The 16,119-nt window shown below is 40.2% G+C and overlaps 1 protein-coding gene across 1 annotated transcript; it reads right to left on the bottom strand.

Annotated features, from left to right (window-relative positions):
• Positions 1 to 2,763: 2,763 nt before the first annotated feature.
• On the bottom strand, positions 2,764 to 15,681 carry LOC138852204 (uncharacterized; the record flags this gene model as incomplete). Its single annotated transcript, XM_070081911.1, has 7 exons — positions 2,764 to 2,930; positions 4,363 to 4,423; positions 8,481 to 8,591; positions 9,615 to 9,724; positions 10,321 to 10,564; positions 13,888 to 14,008; positions 15,594 to 15,681. Coding segments are annotated over 7 exons (887 nt in total), but the record flags the coding sequence as incomplete, so codon positions are not given.
• Positions 15,682 to 16,119: the final 438 nt, after the last annotated feature.

Raw genomic sequence — 16,119 nt, 5'->3', positions numbered from 1 at the left:
CCTACAGTAGCCCAGAACCTAACCTGCTGTATAAGCAGGGCCCTACAGTAGCCCAGAACCTAACCTGCTGTATAAGCAGGGCCCTACAGTAGCCCAGAACCTAACCTGCTGTATAAGCAGGGCCCTACAGTAGCCCAGAACCTAACCTGCTGTATAAGCAGGGCCCTAACCTGCCTGTATAAGCAGGGCCCTACAGTAGCCCAGAACCTAACCTGCTGTATAAGCAGGGGCCCTACAGTAGCCCAGAACCTAACCTGCTGTATAAGCAGGGCCCTACAGTAGCCCAGAACCTAACCTGCTGTATAAGCAGGGCCCTACAGTAGCCCAGAACCTAACCTGCTGTATAAGCAGGGCCCTACAGTAGCCCAGAACCTAACCTGCTGTATAAGCAGGGCCCTACAGTAGCCCAGAACCTAACCTGCTGTATAAGCAGGGCCCTACAGTAGCCCAGAACCTAACCTGCTGTATAAGCAGGGCCCTACAGTAGCCCAGAACCTAACCTGCTGTATAAGCAGGGCCCTACAGTAGCCCAGAACCTAACCTGCTGTATAAGCAGGGCCCTACAGTAGCCCAGAACCTAACCTGCTGTATAGTGGGGCATAACCCTGGACTTTCAGCATGAATAGTCAAGTGTTGTCAGGTTCTGTACAAACACTCCATCATGTGGAAATAAATTTTTCAATTTTGACTTTTCAATTTTGACTTTCACTACTCTATATAAGCTACTTTTCAGTGCATGAATACTATATACACTACAGCCTCTCCTCACTTAACGACGGAGTTCCATTCCTAAGAACTCGTTGGTAAACAAATTCGTCACTAAGTGAGGAGCTTACTATAATGTTAGTGGATTTGTCAACCATCTTTGATATTGCTTTAATGTCATCTTTGCACCATTTATAACATTTTTGGTATATTTTTAAATGTTTATACAGCAGTGTACTGTATATTGAAATAAACAGAATAGAGGAAATCAGCTCTAATATACATTATTTAGGTATGCATACTGGTCAGAGAGCCCATCGTAAACCCGAGTCGTTGGTGAATGAGTACGTCGCTAAGCGAGGAGAGGCTTGTACTGTATACAGTGGACCCCCGCATAACGATTACCTCCGAATGCGACCAATTATGTAAGTGTATTTAAGTAAGTGCGTTTGTATGTGTATGTTTGGGGGTCTGAAATGGACTAATCTACTTCACAATATTCCTTATGGGAACAAATTCGGTCAGTACTGGCACCTGAACATACTTCTGGAGTGAAAAAATATCGTTAACCGGGGGTCCACTGTATATCAGGACCAAGTTTTGAGTTTCCATTCATTCTTCTGTTTATTCATTGGCAGTCAGTCATTATTATTAATATTCTTGAGTTTGCTATAAAATCAAAATCAAATTCAACTATGCCACTACTGGTATATACTCAAGAAATCTCTCATTCATTCAGAGTTCTTTATTACAGTTTTAATTAATAAAATGGATGATATTAATTGATCTGTTTCCTCTAGTAAATTTACGAAGCTACTAAAGTGCTGTTATTGGTGCCATCCATCACACCAATAATAATAATCAATCAGTAAATAAAAAAAATATTAGTACATCCATTGGCAAACGAATTTCATCAACAGTTTCCCATTTTGTGACAGAGTACAGTCCCTGAAGTACAGTCCCTATATTACAGTCCTTGAAGTACAGTCCCTGAAGTACAGTCCCTATATTACAGTCCTTGAAGTACAGTCCCTGAAGTACAGTCCCTATATTACAGTCTTTGAAGTACAGTCCCTGAAGTACAGTCCCTATATTACAGTCCTTGAAGTACAGTCCCTGAAGTACAGTCCCTATATTACAGTCCTTGAAGTACAGTCCCCGAAGTACAGTCCTTGACATACAGTCCCTGAAGTACAGTCCTTGACGTACAGTCCCTGAAGTACAGTCCCTATATTACAGTCCTTGAAGTACAGTCCCTGAAGTACAGTCCTTGACGTACAGTCCCTGAAGTACAGTCCCTATATTACAGTCCTTGAAGTACAGTCCCTGAAGTACAGTCCTTGACGTACAGTCCCTGAAGTACAGTCCTTGACGTACAGTCCCTGAAGTACAGTCCATGACGTACAGTCCCTGAAGTACAGTCCATGACGTACAGTCCCTGAAGTACAGTCCCTATATTACAGTCCTTGAAGTACAGTCCCTGAAGTACAGTCCTTGACGTACAGTCCCTGAAGTACAGTCCTTGATGTACAGTCCCTGAAGTACAGTCCATGATGTACAGTCCCTGAAGTACAGTCCCTATATTACAGTCCTTGAAGTACAGTCCCTGAAGTACAGTCCTTGACGTACAGTCCCTGAAGTACAGTCCTTGACGTACAGTCCCTGAAGTACAGTCCCTATATTACAGTCCTTGAAGTACAGTCCCTGAAGTACAGTCCCTATATTACAGTCCTTGAAGTACAGTCCCTGAAGTACAGTCCTTGATGTACAGTCCCTGAAATACAGTCCTTGACATACAGTCCCTGAAGTACAGTCCTTGATGTACAGTCCCTGAAGTACAGGCCTCTAAGTACAGTCTTTGAACTACAGTCCTCTGAATACAGTCCCAGTTTGAAGTGTTAATTACCTCTAATGGTATAAGTACAGAGGAACAAGTGTAGGTGTATCATAGTCGAAAATCATTCACAGTTTTTAATGAAAAAAATTTTCAATACTGTATAAAAATAATTTTTTCCGCACATCTTAAGTTGCGCATATTATTATTACAATTATTTCTTTAGGTAAGTGTTAGTGCTAACCTGGGTAAACAACCAGTGATGTGGCATTAACTGGTACTATGGGGTTCCCATCCGCGGCAATAATATTCAGTGTGTGTTGATCGATGGACACAACGATGGGGCAGTTGAGGACGGCTGTGTTGATCAGTCGCATGCGGTATCTGTTACCTGTAAATGTGAATAAGAACATAAGAATGGAGGAATGCTGCAACAGGCCTACTGGATTATAAAAAGGCAAGTGCTTCTCAAAATCAGCCATTCCTACCCACCTATTTGTCGATAAATGAGACACTTGTGGAACATTTGGGTATCTATTCTTTAATATAGACACACAAGTGTCTCATTTATCAACTTGATTTTCCGCACTATTTATTCACATGTATTTGTCCAATTTTTACCCAAATCTACCCAAGAATTTGCTTCAGTACATCAGGTACTAATCAAACCCAATCCTCCTCACTCATACATCTGCCTAATCTCTTTTTAAAGCTCCCCAAGATGATCCTTATTCTATCAAATGTGATAATTCACAAGTGTGTAGTTAAGAAAATTGACCAATAATCTTCTCGCAGGAGGGTACCTTATAATAATTTTTTGGTCTGTCCTGGACCTATATGCGCTAAATGCTAGTTGTTTTTTTTCGTATATTTATTATTTTATTCGCTGTAAACTACAGACTATATTGTATATTGAGAGACTTTATTCTTTATTCAAAATTAATCAACAATTTGCATACGTCCCCGATTACTCGGTGTTTCAGGAAAATAGAAAAGATTAAATATGTATAGTTTGTGGATTACAGAGGTGAATTATTTACAGATGTTGTGTGTTTTACACATTTAATAATCAGAAATTACTAAAACTAAATTATTTTATGAATACTGATTATGGTTTTGAAACACTGGTTACATAACAGCAGTACAGCTGAGTTACATTAACAGCAGTACAGCTGAGTTATATTAACAGCAGTACAGCTGAGTTATATTAACAGCAGTACAGCTGAGTTATATTAACAGCAGTACAGCTGAGTTATATTAACAGCAGTACAGCTGAGTTATATTAACAGCAGTACAGCTGAGTTATATTAACAGCAGTACAGCTGAGTTATATTAACAGCAGTACAGCTGAGTTATATTAACAGCAGTACAGCTGAGTTACATTAACAGCAGTACAGCTGAGTTATATTAACAGCAGTACAGCTGAGCCACAAGTAATGAATGTTCATAAAACAGTATTTTGAATGATGACGAAAAGATTTTTCCTCTCGTAAAACGTACTCCGTGTCACGTAACATCTGCTGTGTCACATATTTTACCTGCTGTGTCACATATTTTACCTGCTGTGTCACATATCTTACCTGCTGTGTCACATATATTACCTGTTGTGTCACATAGTATCTTATCTTCTGTGTCACATAACATCTTACCTGTTGTGTCACATATCTTACCTGCTGTGTCACATATTTTACCTGCTCTGTCACATATTTTACCTGCTGTGTCACATATCTTACCTGCTGTGTCACATAATATCTTATCTTCTGTGTCACATATCTTACCTGCTGTGTCACATAACGTCTTACCTGCTGTGTCACATATCTTACCTGCTGTAACAGTGAATCGTTTATAAGGAATTAAGGCCGGAAGTGATGCAGGTTCGGCATGCTGAAACAAAAAATACTTCTTATAGACCAATATAATCACACAAGAATTTATTAAAGATTATCTTTATAATTGCCAGATTATTCAAAATGGTTAAGTTGAACATTGAAATGGTATAAAATACCGACAGGTTGTTAGGTAAGACACATATGCAACAGTTAGGTATCTTTATTATGAAACGCTTCGCCTACTGTGTAGGCGAAACGTTTCATAATAAAGATACCTAACTGTTGCATATGTGTCTTACCTAACAACATGGTTAAGTTGGTTAATGAGTTTAAATGTCTTGTGACTACATGAGGGTCATTAAGAGAAATAAACCTGTTTCTGTATATATAATGACCGTTCAAAATATAAACTGTAAACATCAGAATAAAAATAACTACAGCGTAATTTTAAAATTAAAAATACGGCAGTAATAATAACAGCATAGCAATAATAACAATAATGATAATACAGTAGGGCCCTATTTTACAGCTCTTCACTTTAGAGTTTCGCTAATACAACGGTTTTCAATTATACGGTTTTCAATCTAATTACAATAAATACAGTAGAACCCCCATGTCCACTGATTCAGTATCTACAGTTCCTGTTATCCACAGTTTACTGTGGCCCAGAAATACCTCTTAATTTTGCATAATAATGGCCACAAACAGCGAAGGTAGAGAAGTTGGCAGTTCTTGTGGCCCAGAAATAACTCTTAATTTTGCATAATAATGGCCACAAACAGCGAAGGTAGAGAAGTTGGCAGTTCTTGTGGCCCAGAAATAACTCTTAATTTTGCATAATAATGGCCACAAACAGCGAAGGTAGAGAAGTTGGCAGTTCTTGTGGCCCAGAAATAACTCTTAATTTTGCATAATAATGGCCACAAACAGCGAAGGTAGAGAAGTTGGCAGTTCTTGTGGCCCAGAAATACCTCTTAATTTTGCATAATAATGGCCACAAACAGTGAAGGTAGAGAAGTTGGCAGTTCTTGTGGCCCAGAAATAACTCTTAATTTTGCATAATAATGGCCACAAACAGCAAAGGTAGAGAAGTTGGCAGTTCTTGTGGCCCAGAAATACCTCTTAATTTTGCATAATAATGGCCACAAACAGCGAAGGTAGAGAAGTTGGCAGTTCTTGTGGCCCAGAAATAACTCTTAATTTTGCATAATAATGGCCACAAAGAGCGAAGGTAGAGAAGTTGGCAGTTCTTGTGGCCCAGAAATAACTCTTAATTTTGCATAATAATGGCCACAAACAGCTAAGGTAGAGAAGTTGGCAGTTCTTGTGGCCCAGAAATAACTCTTAATTTTGCATAATAATGGCCACAAACAGCTAAGGTAGAGAAGTTGGCAGTTCTTGTGGCCCAGAAATAACTCTTAATTTTGCATAATAATGGCCACAAACAGCTAAGGTAGAGAAGTTGGCAGTTCTTGTGGCCCAGAAATAACTCTTAATTTTGCATAATAATGGCCACAAACAGAGAAGGTAGAGAAGTTGGCAGTTCTTGTGGCCCAGAAATAACTCTTAATTTTGCATAATAATGGCCACAAACAGCGAAGGTAGAGAAGTTGGCAGTTCTTGTGGCCCAGAAATACCTCTTAATTTTGCATAATAATGGCCACAAACAGAGAAGGTAGAGAAGTTGGCAGTTCTTGTGGCCCAGAAATACCTCTTAATTTTGCATAATAATGGCCACAAACAGAGAAGGTAGAGAAGTTGGCAGTTCTTGTGGCCCAGAAATACCTCTTAATTTTGCATAATAATGGCCACAAACAGAGAAGGTAGAGAAGTTGGCAGTTCTTGTGGCCCAGAAATACCTCTTAATTTTGCATAATAATGGCCACAAACAGAGAAGGTAGAGAAGTTGGCAGTTCTTGTGGCCCAGAAATACCTCTTAATTTTGCATAATAATGGCCACAAACAGAGAAGGTAGAGAAGTTGGCAGTTCTTGTGGCCCAGAAATACCTCTTAATTTTGCATAATAATGGCCACAAACAGAGAAGGTAGAGAAGTTGGCAGTTCTTGTGGCCCAGAAATAACTCTTAATTTTGCATAATAATGGCCACAAACAGCGAAGGTAGAGAAGTTGGCAGTTCTTGTGGCCCAGAAATACCTCTTAATTTTGCATAATAATGGCCACAAACAGCGAAGGTAGAGAAGTTGGCAGTTCTTGTGGCCCAGAAATACCTCTTAATTTTGCATAATAATGGCCACAAACAGCGAAGGTAGAGAAGTTGGCAGTTCTTGTGGCCCAGAAATACCTCTTAATTTTGCATAATAATGGCCACAAACAGCGAAGGTAGAGAAGTTGGCAGTTCTTGTGGCCCAGAAATACCTCTTAATTTTGCATAATAATGGCCACAAACAGCGAAGGTAGAGAAGTTGGCAGTTCTTGTGGCCCAGAAATACCTCTTAATTTTGCATAATAATGGCCACAAACAGCGAAGGTAGAGAAGTTGGCAGTTCTTGTGGCCCAGAAATACCTCTTAATTTTGCATAATAATGGCCACAAACAGCGAAGGTAGAGAAGTTGGCAGTTCTTGTGGCCCAGAAATACCTCTTAATTTTGCATAATAATGGCCACAAACAGCGAAGGTAGAGAAGTTGGCAGTTCTTGTGGCCCAGAAATACCTCTTAATTTTGCATAATAATGGCCACAAACAGCGAAGGTAGAGAAGTTGGCAGTTCTTGTGGCCCAGAAATACCTCTTAATTTTGCATAATAATGGCCACAAACAGCGAAGGTAGAGAAGTTGGCAGTTCTTGTGGCCCAGAAATACCTCTTAATTTTGCATAATAATGGCCACAAACAGCGAAGGTAGAGAAGTTGGCAGTTCTTGAAAGCCTTAGAGGAGCTGTGAAATGTTTCCCATCATTGAAAAAGTGATAATTCTCCACTTACTGTGCATTATTTGTCAATTAAACTTCATAATAGGTATGTATAGGACTTATATATATGGTTCTCTACCATCCGAGGTTTTGGTATCCACGGCAAGTCTTTGGAAAGTATCCCCTGCGGATATGGGGGTCCTATTGTATATTCATTACTCGCTATTACCTGGAGTTTACCTGGAGAGAGTTCCGGGGGTCAACGCCCCCACGGCCTGGTCTGTGACCAGGCCTCCTATAAGCTAAGGACAAAAATATTTTAAGTAATGTGTGTATTGTATATGTATTTTTTAGGCCTAGCTGTATTGCTCACTTAATGTGTTTACACTGTCATATATTATCAGGCTTTTATCTTCTTTCTTTCTTTCAATGCACCAGCCATTTCCCACTGAGGCGGGGCGGCCCAAAAGGAAAAACGAAAGTTTCGCCTTTTATATTTAGTAATGTATACAAAAGAAGGGGGTTACTAGCCCCTTGCTCCCAGCATTTTAGTCACCTCTTATGACACAAATGGCTTATGGAGGAAGAATTCTTCTCCACTTTCCCATGAAGAAGCATTATTACAATCAAAACTAAACGCTAAACCCACGAGGGTCATCCAGGCATGGTTCAGTAGACAGTGTTATTGTGTTCTAATACGATGCTAGAATTTAGTTGTGTAACATATAACCATGATGACATGACAGTACAAGAGGGACCCACATATAAAGCACTTCTACACAAATAACCCGCACATAGGAGAAGGAGCTTGTGGCGACGTTTCGGTCCAAGTCGGACTGAAATGTCATCGTAAGCTCCAGTCACAGTATTGTGTCTTTTTGTTATTTATAAAGCACTACATTTGGTGTTACATATTTTCGTTGTCTTTCAATTGAACCATTGTTCCAACTGCCAGTGACAATCACAGATACCTAAAGTCAGTGCCGGATCAGCTGGGCTGTGGCTCGTACGTCGGACTACGTGCGGCCAGCAGTAACAGCCTAGTTGATCAGGCCCTGATCCATCGGGAGGCCTGGTCGTGGACCGGGCCGCGGGGGCGTTGATCCCCGGAATAACCTCCAGGTAACCTCCAGGTATAATGAACAACGACTCAGTTTGAAGCCAACAAAATCATGGAACACTGAAAAGAAACTGCTGTATACGCTGTGTCATCTTGTATACAGTTAAGAAGCCTGCACGAACCTGGTGAGGTCCTTGGCCGTTTACAAGCATGGATTCAGGAAAATCGTCTCCGCCGCTATGATGTCTGAGAATAAACTTATCCAGTGTAGGCATGTGCAGCCAGTCATGGAACTGTTACAGTGGACCCCCGCATAACGATTACCTCCAAATGCGACCAATTATGTTAGTGTATTTATGTAAGTGCGTTTGTACGTGTATGTTTGGGGGTCTGAAATGGACTAATCTACTTCACAGTACAGTGGACCCCCGGTTAACGATATTTTTTCACTCCAGAAGTATGTTCAGGTGCCAGTACTGACCGAATTTGTTCCCATAAGGAATATTGTGAAGTAGATTAGTCCATTTCAGACCCCCAAACATACACGTACAAACGCACTTACATAAATACTCTTACATAATTGGTAGCATTCGGAGGTGATCGTTATGCGGGGGTCCACTGTATTCTTTATGGGAATAAATTCGGTCAGTACTGGCACCTGAACATACTTATGGAGTGAAAAAATATCGTTAACCGGGGGTCCACTGTACAAAATTATAAAAACTAAAGTTTTTCTTTTTATATTCAGTAATTTACACAGGAGAAGGGGTTTCTACAGTACATATATTATTTAATTTATTTTTATCACAATAGTTTAGGATAAATATTTATTAATAAAGTATTACATTTACCGAATTCACACTTGTATATCTACATTGTTTATGTTTGAAAATATGTATCTCTAGATCACTATTTTCATGGAAAAAAATTCTAATTAACCCGTAAACGGTCCAAACGTATATATACGTTTTTTCAACATTTAAAAGTATGTAAAAAAGTAGATCTTTTTGTTTTTTTACATTTGAAAATGTGTAAAAAAAACTTTGATCTACTTTTTTTTTTGTTATATTTGAAAATATGTAAAAAAAACGTAGATCTGTTTGGACCGTTTACGGGTTAATAAAGTACACCTAATTCACACTTATATATCTACATTATGTTTGAAAATATATACGTATCTCTAGATCACTATTTTCATGGAAAAAAATTCTAATTAAATACATAAGTTTGGATAAGGTTTTGAGTAGGCCTGGAAGAAGGCCTATGATGGTATTCATAGGTTAAATAACAGGTAAAAGAATAATAAAATGACATACCATGATCACATGCTGAGGGAAATCATAATTGTATCTATCATGATTGGGGTCGTCAGCCGGCGGCTGCCGCACAATAATAGCACCAAAGACGCCGTCACCTCTTTGGAATCCTGCGAAGAGTTACCATAGAGATGTACATTTAAAATCACAGTTACAGTAAATACAATAAAATACCAGGTTACACAAATAAAAATTAAAAGATTTTTTTCTGCCTATGATGTTTTTAACACTCTGGACGAGGTAGCATGACTTAAATAACAAAAAGGCACAATACCGTGACTGGAACGATACACAAATAACCCGCACATAAAAGAGAGAAGCTTACGACGACATTTCGGTCCAACTTGGACCATTTACAAATTCACACTGTGTGACTTTGTAAATGGTCCAAGTCGGACTGAAACGTCGTCGTAAACTTCTCTCTTTTATGTGCGGGTTATTTGTGAAGCATGACTTACCCCAAAGGAAACACATTCACCGTCATTCATTCACTTGCCGACTTGTCAGAAGTGTACTAACATCACACTTCACATAAGCCTTTCAACTATAACATCCTCATGTCTTTCTTAAAGGAATGAGAAAATTTATTGTATAATTATGCAAATTATTTTTGAAAAATAAAGCCCAAAAATTCGGAGATGTTGATATAATTTAAGTTACTTCTCATATGACTTATTGGACATTGTTAAATAAAGTGAAAACTCACCTGTATGTGAATGGTAAAAATGTGTACCAGCTTCAGATGCATAAAATGAGTATCTGAATGAGGAGCCAGAATGAATGGGGCACTGCGTGATGCCGGGAACACCGTCCATGTGTGGAGTGCCAGGATACCGTTCACCGTAAGAGTTGAAAGGCGCTCTCATTGTAAGACCATGCCAGTGCATCGTTAAGCTTTCATCGTGCAGCGAGTTTTTGACATCCACCACTACACGATCACCATGACACACCTGCACGTGTATGGTAACATATAATCATGTGATTACCATATCTTCCCAGCATATAATTTGCACTTTTTTTCCCACAAAGTCTTAGAAAATCAGTCTGCACCTTATAATCTCAAAGTCAGGGTCAAGGGTAGGCTTTGTGTTACACTTTAGCAGTTGTTTACTAACGTTACGTTACAACTCCTTGGAAACCTCGCCTTGTAGGTCTTATGTGCTGGAAAATACGGTAGTAAGGCTTACAGGATTCAAGTCTATTGAAATTTAAATCAAATAACATTCTGCAAACATCCAGAGATCAAACCCTAGTTATTTAACAGCCTTCTGGGCAGCTGGCCAAACTCTCATGGCCTTAGCCCACTACACCACCAGGAAGAATAGTGGTGTAGTGGACTAAAGTGTGAAGAATTTATCGTAGCTTCCCGGGAGGCTGGTTAAATAACTCGGGTTCAATCCCCGGTTCGTCACAGTAAGTTATTTGCTTTAAAATCACTCGTTTTGTAGATACGTTATTACTTAAATTTATTTGATAGTTTTATGACACATCCCATACCCATCCTGTGAGCAGTAGTTACCCCATACCCATCCTGTGAGCAGTAGTCACCCCATACCCATCCTGTGAGTAGTAGTTACCCCATACCCATCCTGTGAGCAGTAGTTACCCCATACCCATCCTGTGAACAGTAGTTACCCCATACCCATCCTGTGAGCAGTAGTTACCCCATACCCATCCTGTGAACAGTAGTCACCCCATACCCATCCTGTGAACAGTAGTTACCCCATACCTATCCTGTGAACAGTAGTCACCCCATACCCATCCTGTGAGCAGTAGTTACCCCATACCCATCCTATGAGCAGTAGTTACCCCATACCCATCCTGTGAACAGTAGTTACCCCATACCCATCCTGTGAACAGTAGTTACCCCATACCCATCCTGTGAGCAGTAGTTACTCCATACCCATCCTGTGAACAGTAGTCACCCCATACCCATCCTGTGAGCAGTAGTTACTCCATACCCATCCTGTGAACAGTAGTCACCCCATACCCATCCTGTGAGCAGTAGTCACCCCATACCCATCCTGTGAGCAGTAGTTACTCCATACCCATCCTGTGAACAGTAGTCACCCCATACCCATCCTGTGAGCAGTAGTTACTCCATACCCATCCTGTGAACAGTAGTCACCCCATACCCATCCTGTGAACAGTAGTCACCCCATACCCATCCTGTGAACAGTAGTCACCCCATACCTATCCTGTGAGCAGTAGTCACCCCATACCCATCCTGTGAGCAGTAGTCACCCCATACCCATCCTGTGAGCAGTAGTCACCCCATACCCATCCTGTGAGCAGTAGTCACCCCATACCCATCCTGTGAGCAGTAGTCACCCCATACCTATCGTGTGAGCAGTAGTCACCCCATACCCATCCTGTGAGCAGCAGTCACCCCATACCCATCCTGTGAACAGTATCACCCAATACCCATCCTATGTATGGCAGTCACCCCATACCCATCTTGTGAGCAGTATCACCCCATACCCATCCTATGAATGGTACTCACTCCATACCCATCCTGTGAGCAGTATCACCCCATACCCATCCTATGAATGGTACTCACTCCATACCCATCTTGTGAGCAGTATCACCCCATACCCATCCTATGGATGGTAGTCACCCCATACCCATCCTGTGAGCAGTATCACCCCATACCCATCCTATGGATGGTAGTCACCCCATACCCATCCTGTGAGCAGTAGTCACCCCATACCCATCCTGTGAGCAGTAGTCACCCTATACTCATCCTATGAGCAGTAGTCACCCCAAACCCATCCTGTGAGCAGCAGTCACCCCATACCCATCCTGTGAACAGTATCAGTACTCACTCTATACCCATCCTGTGAGCAGTATCACCCCATACCCATCCTATGAATGGTACTCACTCCATACCCATCTTGTGAGCAGTATCACCCCATACCCATCCTATGGATGGTAGTCACCCCATACCCATCCTGTGAGCAGTATCACCCCATACCCATCCTATGGACAATAGTCATCTCTTACCCATCCTTTGGGCAATAGTTACCCTATACCCATGCTATGAACAATAGTCAAAAGATCATAGAGGAATACAGCAGGTCCAGGGACGGGGTCTGTACTGTCTCTTAACCAAACAAGCTACAGCGATAATGAATTATGTCAAAGATGCGGCAGTGAACGCAGCCATAAAAGCAAATTGGACATTTCTAACTGTATAGCATATAAAAAAATAAGTTTGTAATATGATTCACGAAATTGTAATAACACAGTCGCAAACAGGCCGCCAGTCTGGAGTTTTAGGTTCAAACACCACCCGTTCCGTGGTCTGTAACATTACAGAGGCCTAATGGGCCTATAACCTGTTCTTGACGTTCTGTTGGCTATATTATTATTAATGAATTCAGTTTTTATAGTGGGACTGTAACATTAGGGATGAAATATTTAACATTTTGTGAAGTCTGTAAAAGTACCGTCTCTAATATACATATACGTACGTATTATAATAATAATAATAATAAATTTTTCTTTACTGCAGTACACAGGTAATGAAATATTGTTAATTACAAAACAAAGCCATTAACATGCTGTCCATTTTGGATTTTTTATTACTTAAAAATAATGATATTGTATTATGAAAAATCCAAGGATATTACTAATGAAAATTTAAAAAAAATTATACGCTAAGCAAATTATTAAAGACTGGATATGAGCATAGTTCTGCTGTCATTGCTACAAATAGGTACGGTAGTGCCGCGGTACTTGAACTTAATTCATTCCAGGAGGCTGTTCGAGTACCGATCTGTTCGAGTACTGAATGAATTTTTCCCAACTAATTTTCTTTTTCATTGGCCATTATCACTAATCTTCTTAGGACCCATGATGACTTATTTATACAAACATAAAAAAAATGTGAAGAAACACGAAATAGTTTAGAGCGAAGTTCTGGCAGGTTGTGTTTGTTTGGTCAAGTGCCGAGCAAACAGTTGACTACCAAGCAATTTTTTTACGGAACAAAACGTTCGAATACTGAATTGTTCAAGTAGGGAGCTGTTCGAGTACCGAGGCTCGACTGTACTTACAAATAGGTACTTACAAATAGGTAATTACACATTCTTTCAGGAAATAAAGCTTCAAGATCATAATAAGTCTCCAGATATTCGACTTTGCAAACTAGTCAAATTCCACTCATTAATGCACGAGAAATTTTATTCATGCTAGTTTCGTTTTTTATGTCCAAAATTATAAAACTGTAACAGTGAAAGTGATAACAGGAGCTGACAGAATATTTTTGTACCTGGATGGGTGGTCCTGGCATCTGTTTATTTACCACCAGGATACGACGCTTGATGCCATCACCCGGGATGCACTCTGGTCGATCACAGTCAGTCTTGACTTTAGGGCAGTTATAACATGCCCTGGGAAAACAAACATATCAATTTGGCCGTAAATTTATAAGTAATCATAGCAATGCATACACTGATATACAGTACATATATATATATTTTTTCAATGCACCGCCCGTATCCCACCGAGGCAGGATGACCTATAAAGAAAATAAAAGCTTTTTTGTACATTTAGTAATTCATACAGGAGAAGGGAGTACTAGCCCCCTTACTCTGGGCACTTAGTAATTTATACAACATTAATACCCCTCTGAAGGAGGGGTATTAATACTGCAGTTTTATAACTGTAGTGTGAGTGTGCCTCTGGCAAGACAGTGATGGAGTGAAAGATGATGAAAGTTTTTCTTTTTCAGGCCACCCTGCCTTGGTGGGAAACCCCGATGTATTAATAACAAAAAAATAATAACAGGAGAAGGGGGTCACTAGCCTCTTTCCTCCATCATTTTAGACGCCTCTTACAACACTCATGACTTACGAAGGAAGAATTCTATACATACAGTATATATGATAACTAAATGCGTATTGTAAGTGTTTCTTACAATTGTAAAGTGGGTAGTGTACACCATTTTTCAATTTGTGATCATGAGTACTAATACAATTGTGTAGATTTCAATGTGATGCAATATTTATACAGAAATGGTTGATACTGGAGTGCACGTTGAAACCCATGGTTATGGGCACCATTTTCTCTAGTATATACCTTTATTTGATTATAATAATAATAATTACTGTACTTGATTTTACATGTATACTATACTTAATTTTATGTATATGTATGCTGTACTCAATTTACCTTCAAATGCCTAAAAATCCTAATAACATATTTACACTAACGTATCTGACTCACGGAATCGTAATGACACGATTGCAAACAAACCATACCATGGGCGGGGATAGAACCCGCGATCAGAGAGTCATACAAGTCCACACCGACATGCTAGCCACTGGGCCAGCTTGTCGGTCTGGAGTTTTATGACTCTGATCGCTGATTCTATCCCTGCTCATGGTACAGTATTAATATCAGTATACAGATGAAGATGTTATTACAGAGGAGGACACGCAGATAATCTGCGCTCTGTAATAACATCCTCCTGGACAGACTTGAACGTCAAATACCTGAGACAAGAGAGATCTCTATCACAGCTCGTCCACCAAGAACTGGCCATGTACTGCTCATGATACAGTTTTTTTTACGCTATCATATATTAAGTGAGCAATAGATCTAGGCTTAAAAAATGCATATACTGTACAGTACACACATTACTCACCTTAAAATATTTTTGTCCTTAGCTTATAGTGATTGGTGAATATATTTATTGTAGAAAATGTAAATAAATGAAGTATGGGTACACTTAAAAAATACTGCATTATTGAAATGTCGTAAAGTGAAAGTGTTGTGAAGCGAAGCACTGTAGAGTTAAATCCCGTAAAGTGAAGGTGTTGTGAAGTGAAGCACTGTAGAGTTAAATCCCGTAAAGTGAAGGTGTTGTGAAGCGAAGCACTGTAGAGTTAAATCCCGTAAAGTGAAGGCACCGTAAAGTAGAACCCACCTCTATTATATTTTTATTATGTCAAAACTGACAAGTGGAGTTCTCACCTGGACATGGTCTGATAGCTATGGACATCGAAGTGGAAATGGCAGGTACGTACGTCTCCAGCTACACATTTTCTGAAGCAGGCACTGCCTGTGGGAGGGAAAAGAAATTGAATCAATACTGAAATTTCAGAAATAATAAATTTTGATGAACATGTTCGAGAAAACACCAGGAACTGCCTCCCAGGATACATAAGGGGGATTACCAGTAGACCCCTGGCTGTCTTCAAGATCCCTGACTGTCTTCAAGACCCCTGGCTGTCTTCAAGATCCCTGACTGTCTTCAAGACCCCTGGCTGTCTTCAAGACCCCTGACTGTCTTCAAGACCCCTGGCTGTCTTCAAGATCCCTGGCTGTCTTCAAGACCCCTGGCTGTCTTCAAGACCCCTGACTGTCTTCAAGACCCCTGGCTGTCTTCAAGATCCCTGGCTGTCTTCAAGAAGGCATTGGACAGGCATGTCAAGTCAGTACCTGACCAGCCGGGCTGTGGTTTGTACGCTTGGTTGCGTGCGGCCAACAGTAACAACCT

Source organism: Cherax quadricarinatus, unplaced genomic scaffold (assembly GCF_038502225.1).
Source record: "Cherax quadricarinatus isolate ZL_2023a unplaced genomic scaffold, ASM3850222v1 Contig4946, whole genome shotgun sequence".
Lineage (NCBI taxonomy): Eukaryota > Metazoa > Arthropoda > Malacostraca > Decapoda > Parastacidae > Cherax > Cherax quadricarinatus.
Note: the sequence above shows the minus strand (reverse complement) of the source record. Positions and strands in the feature narration are given on the sequence as shown.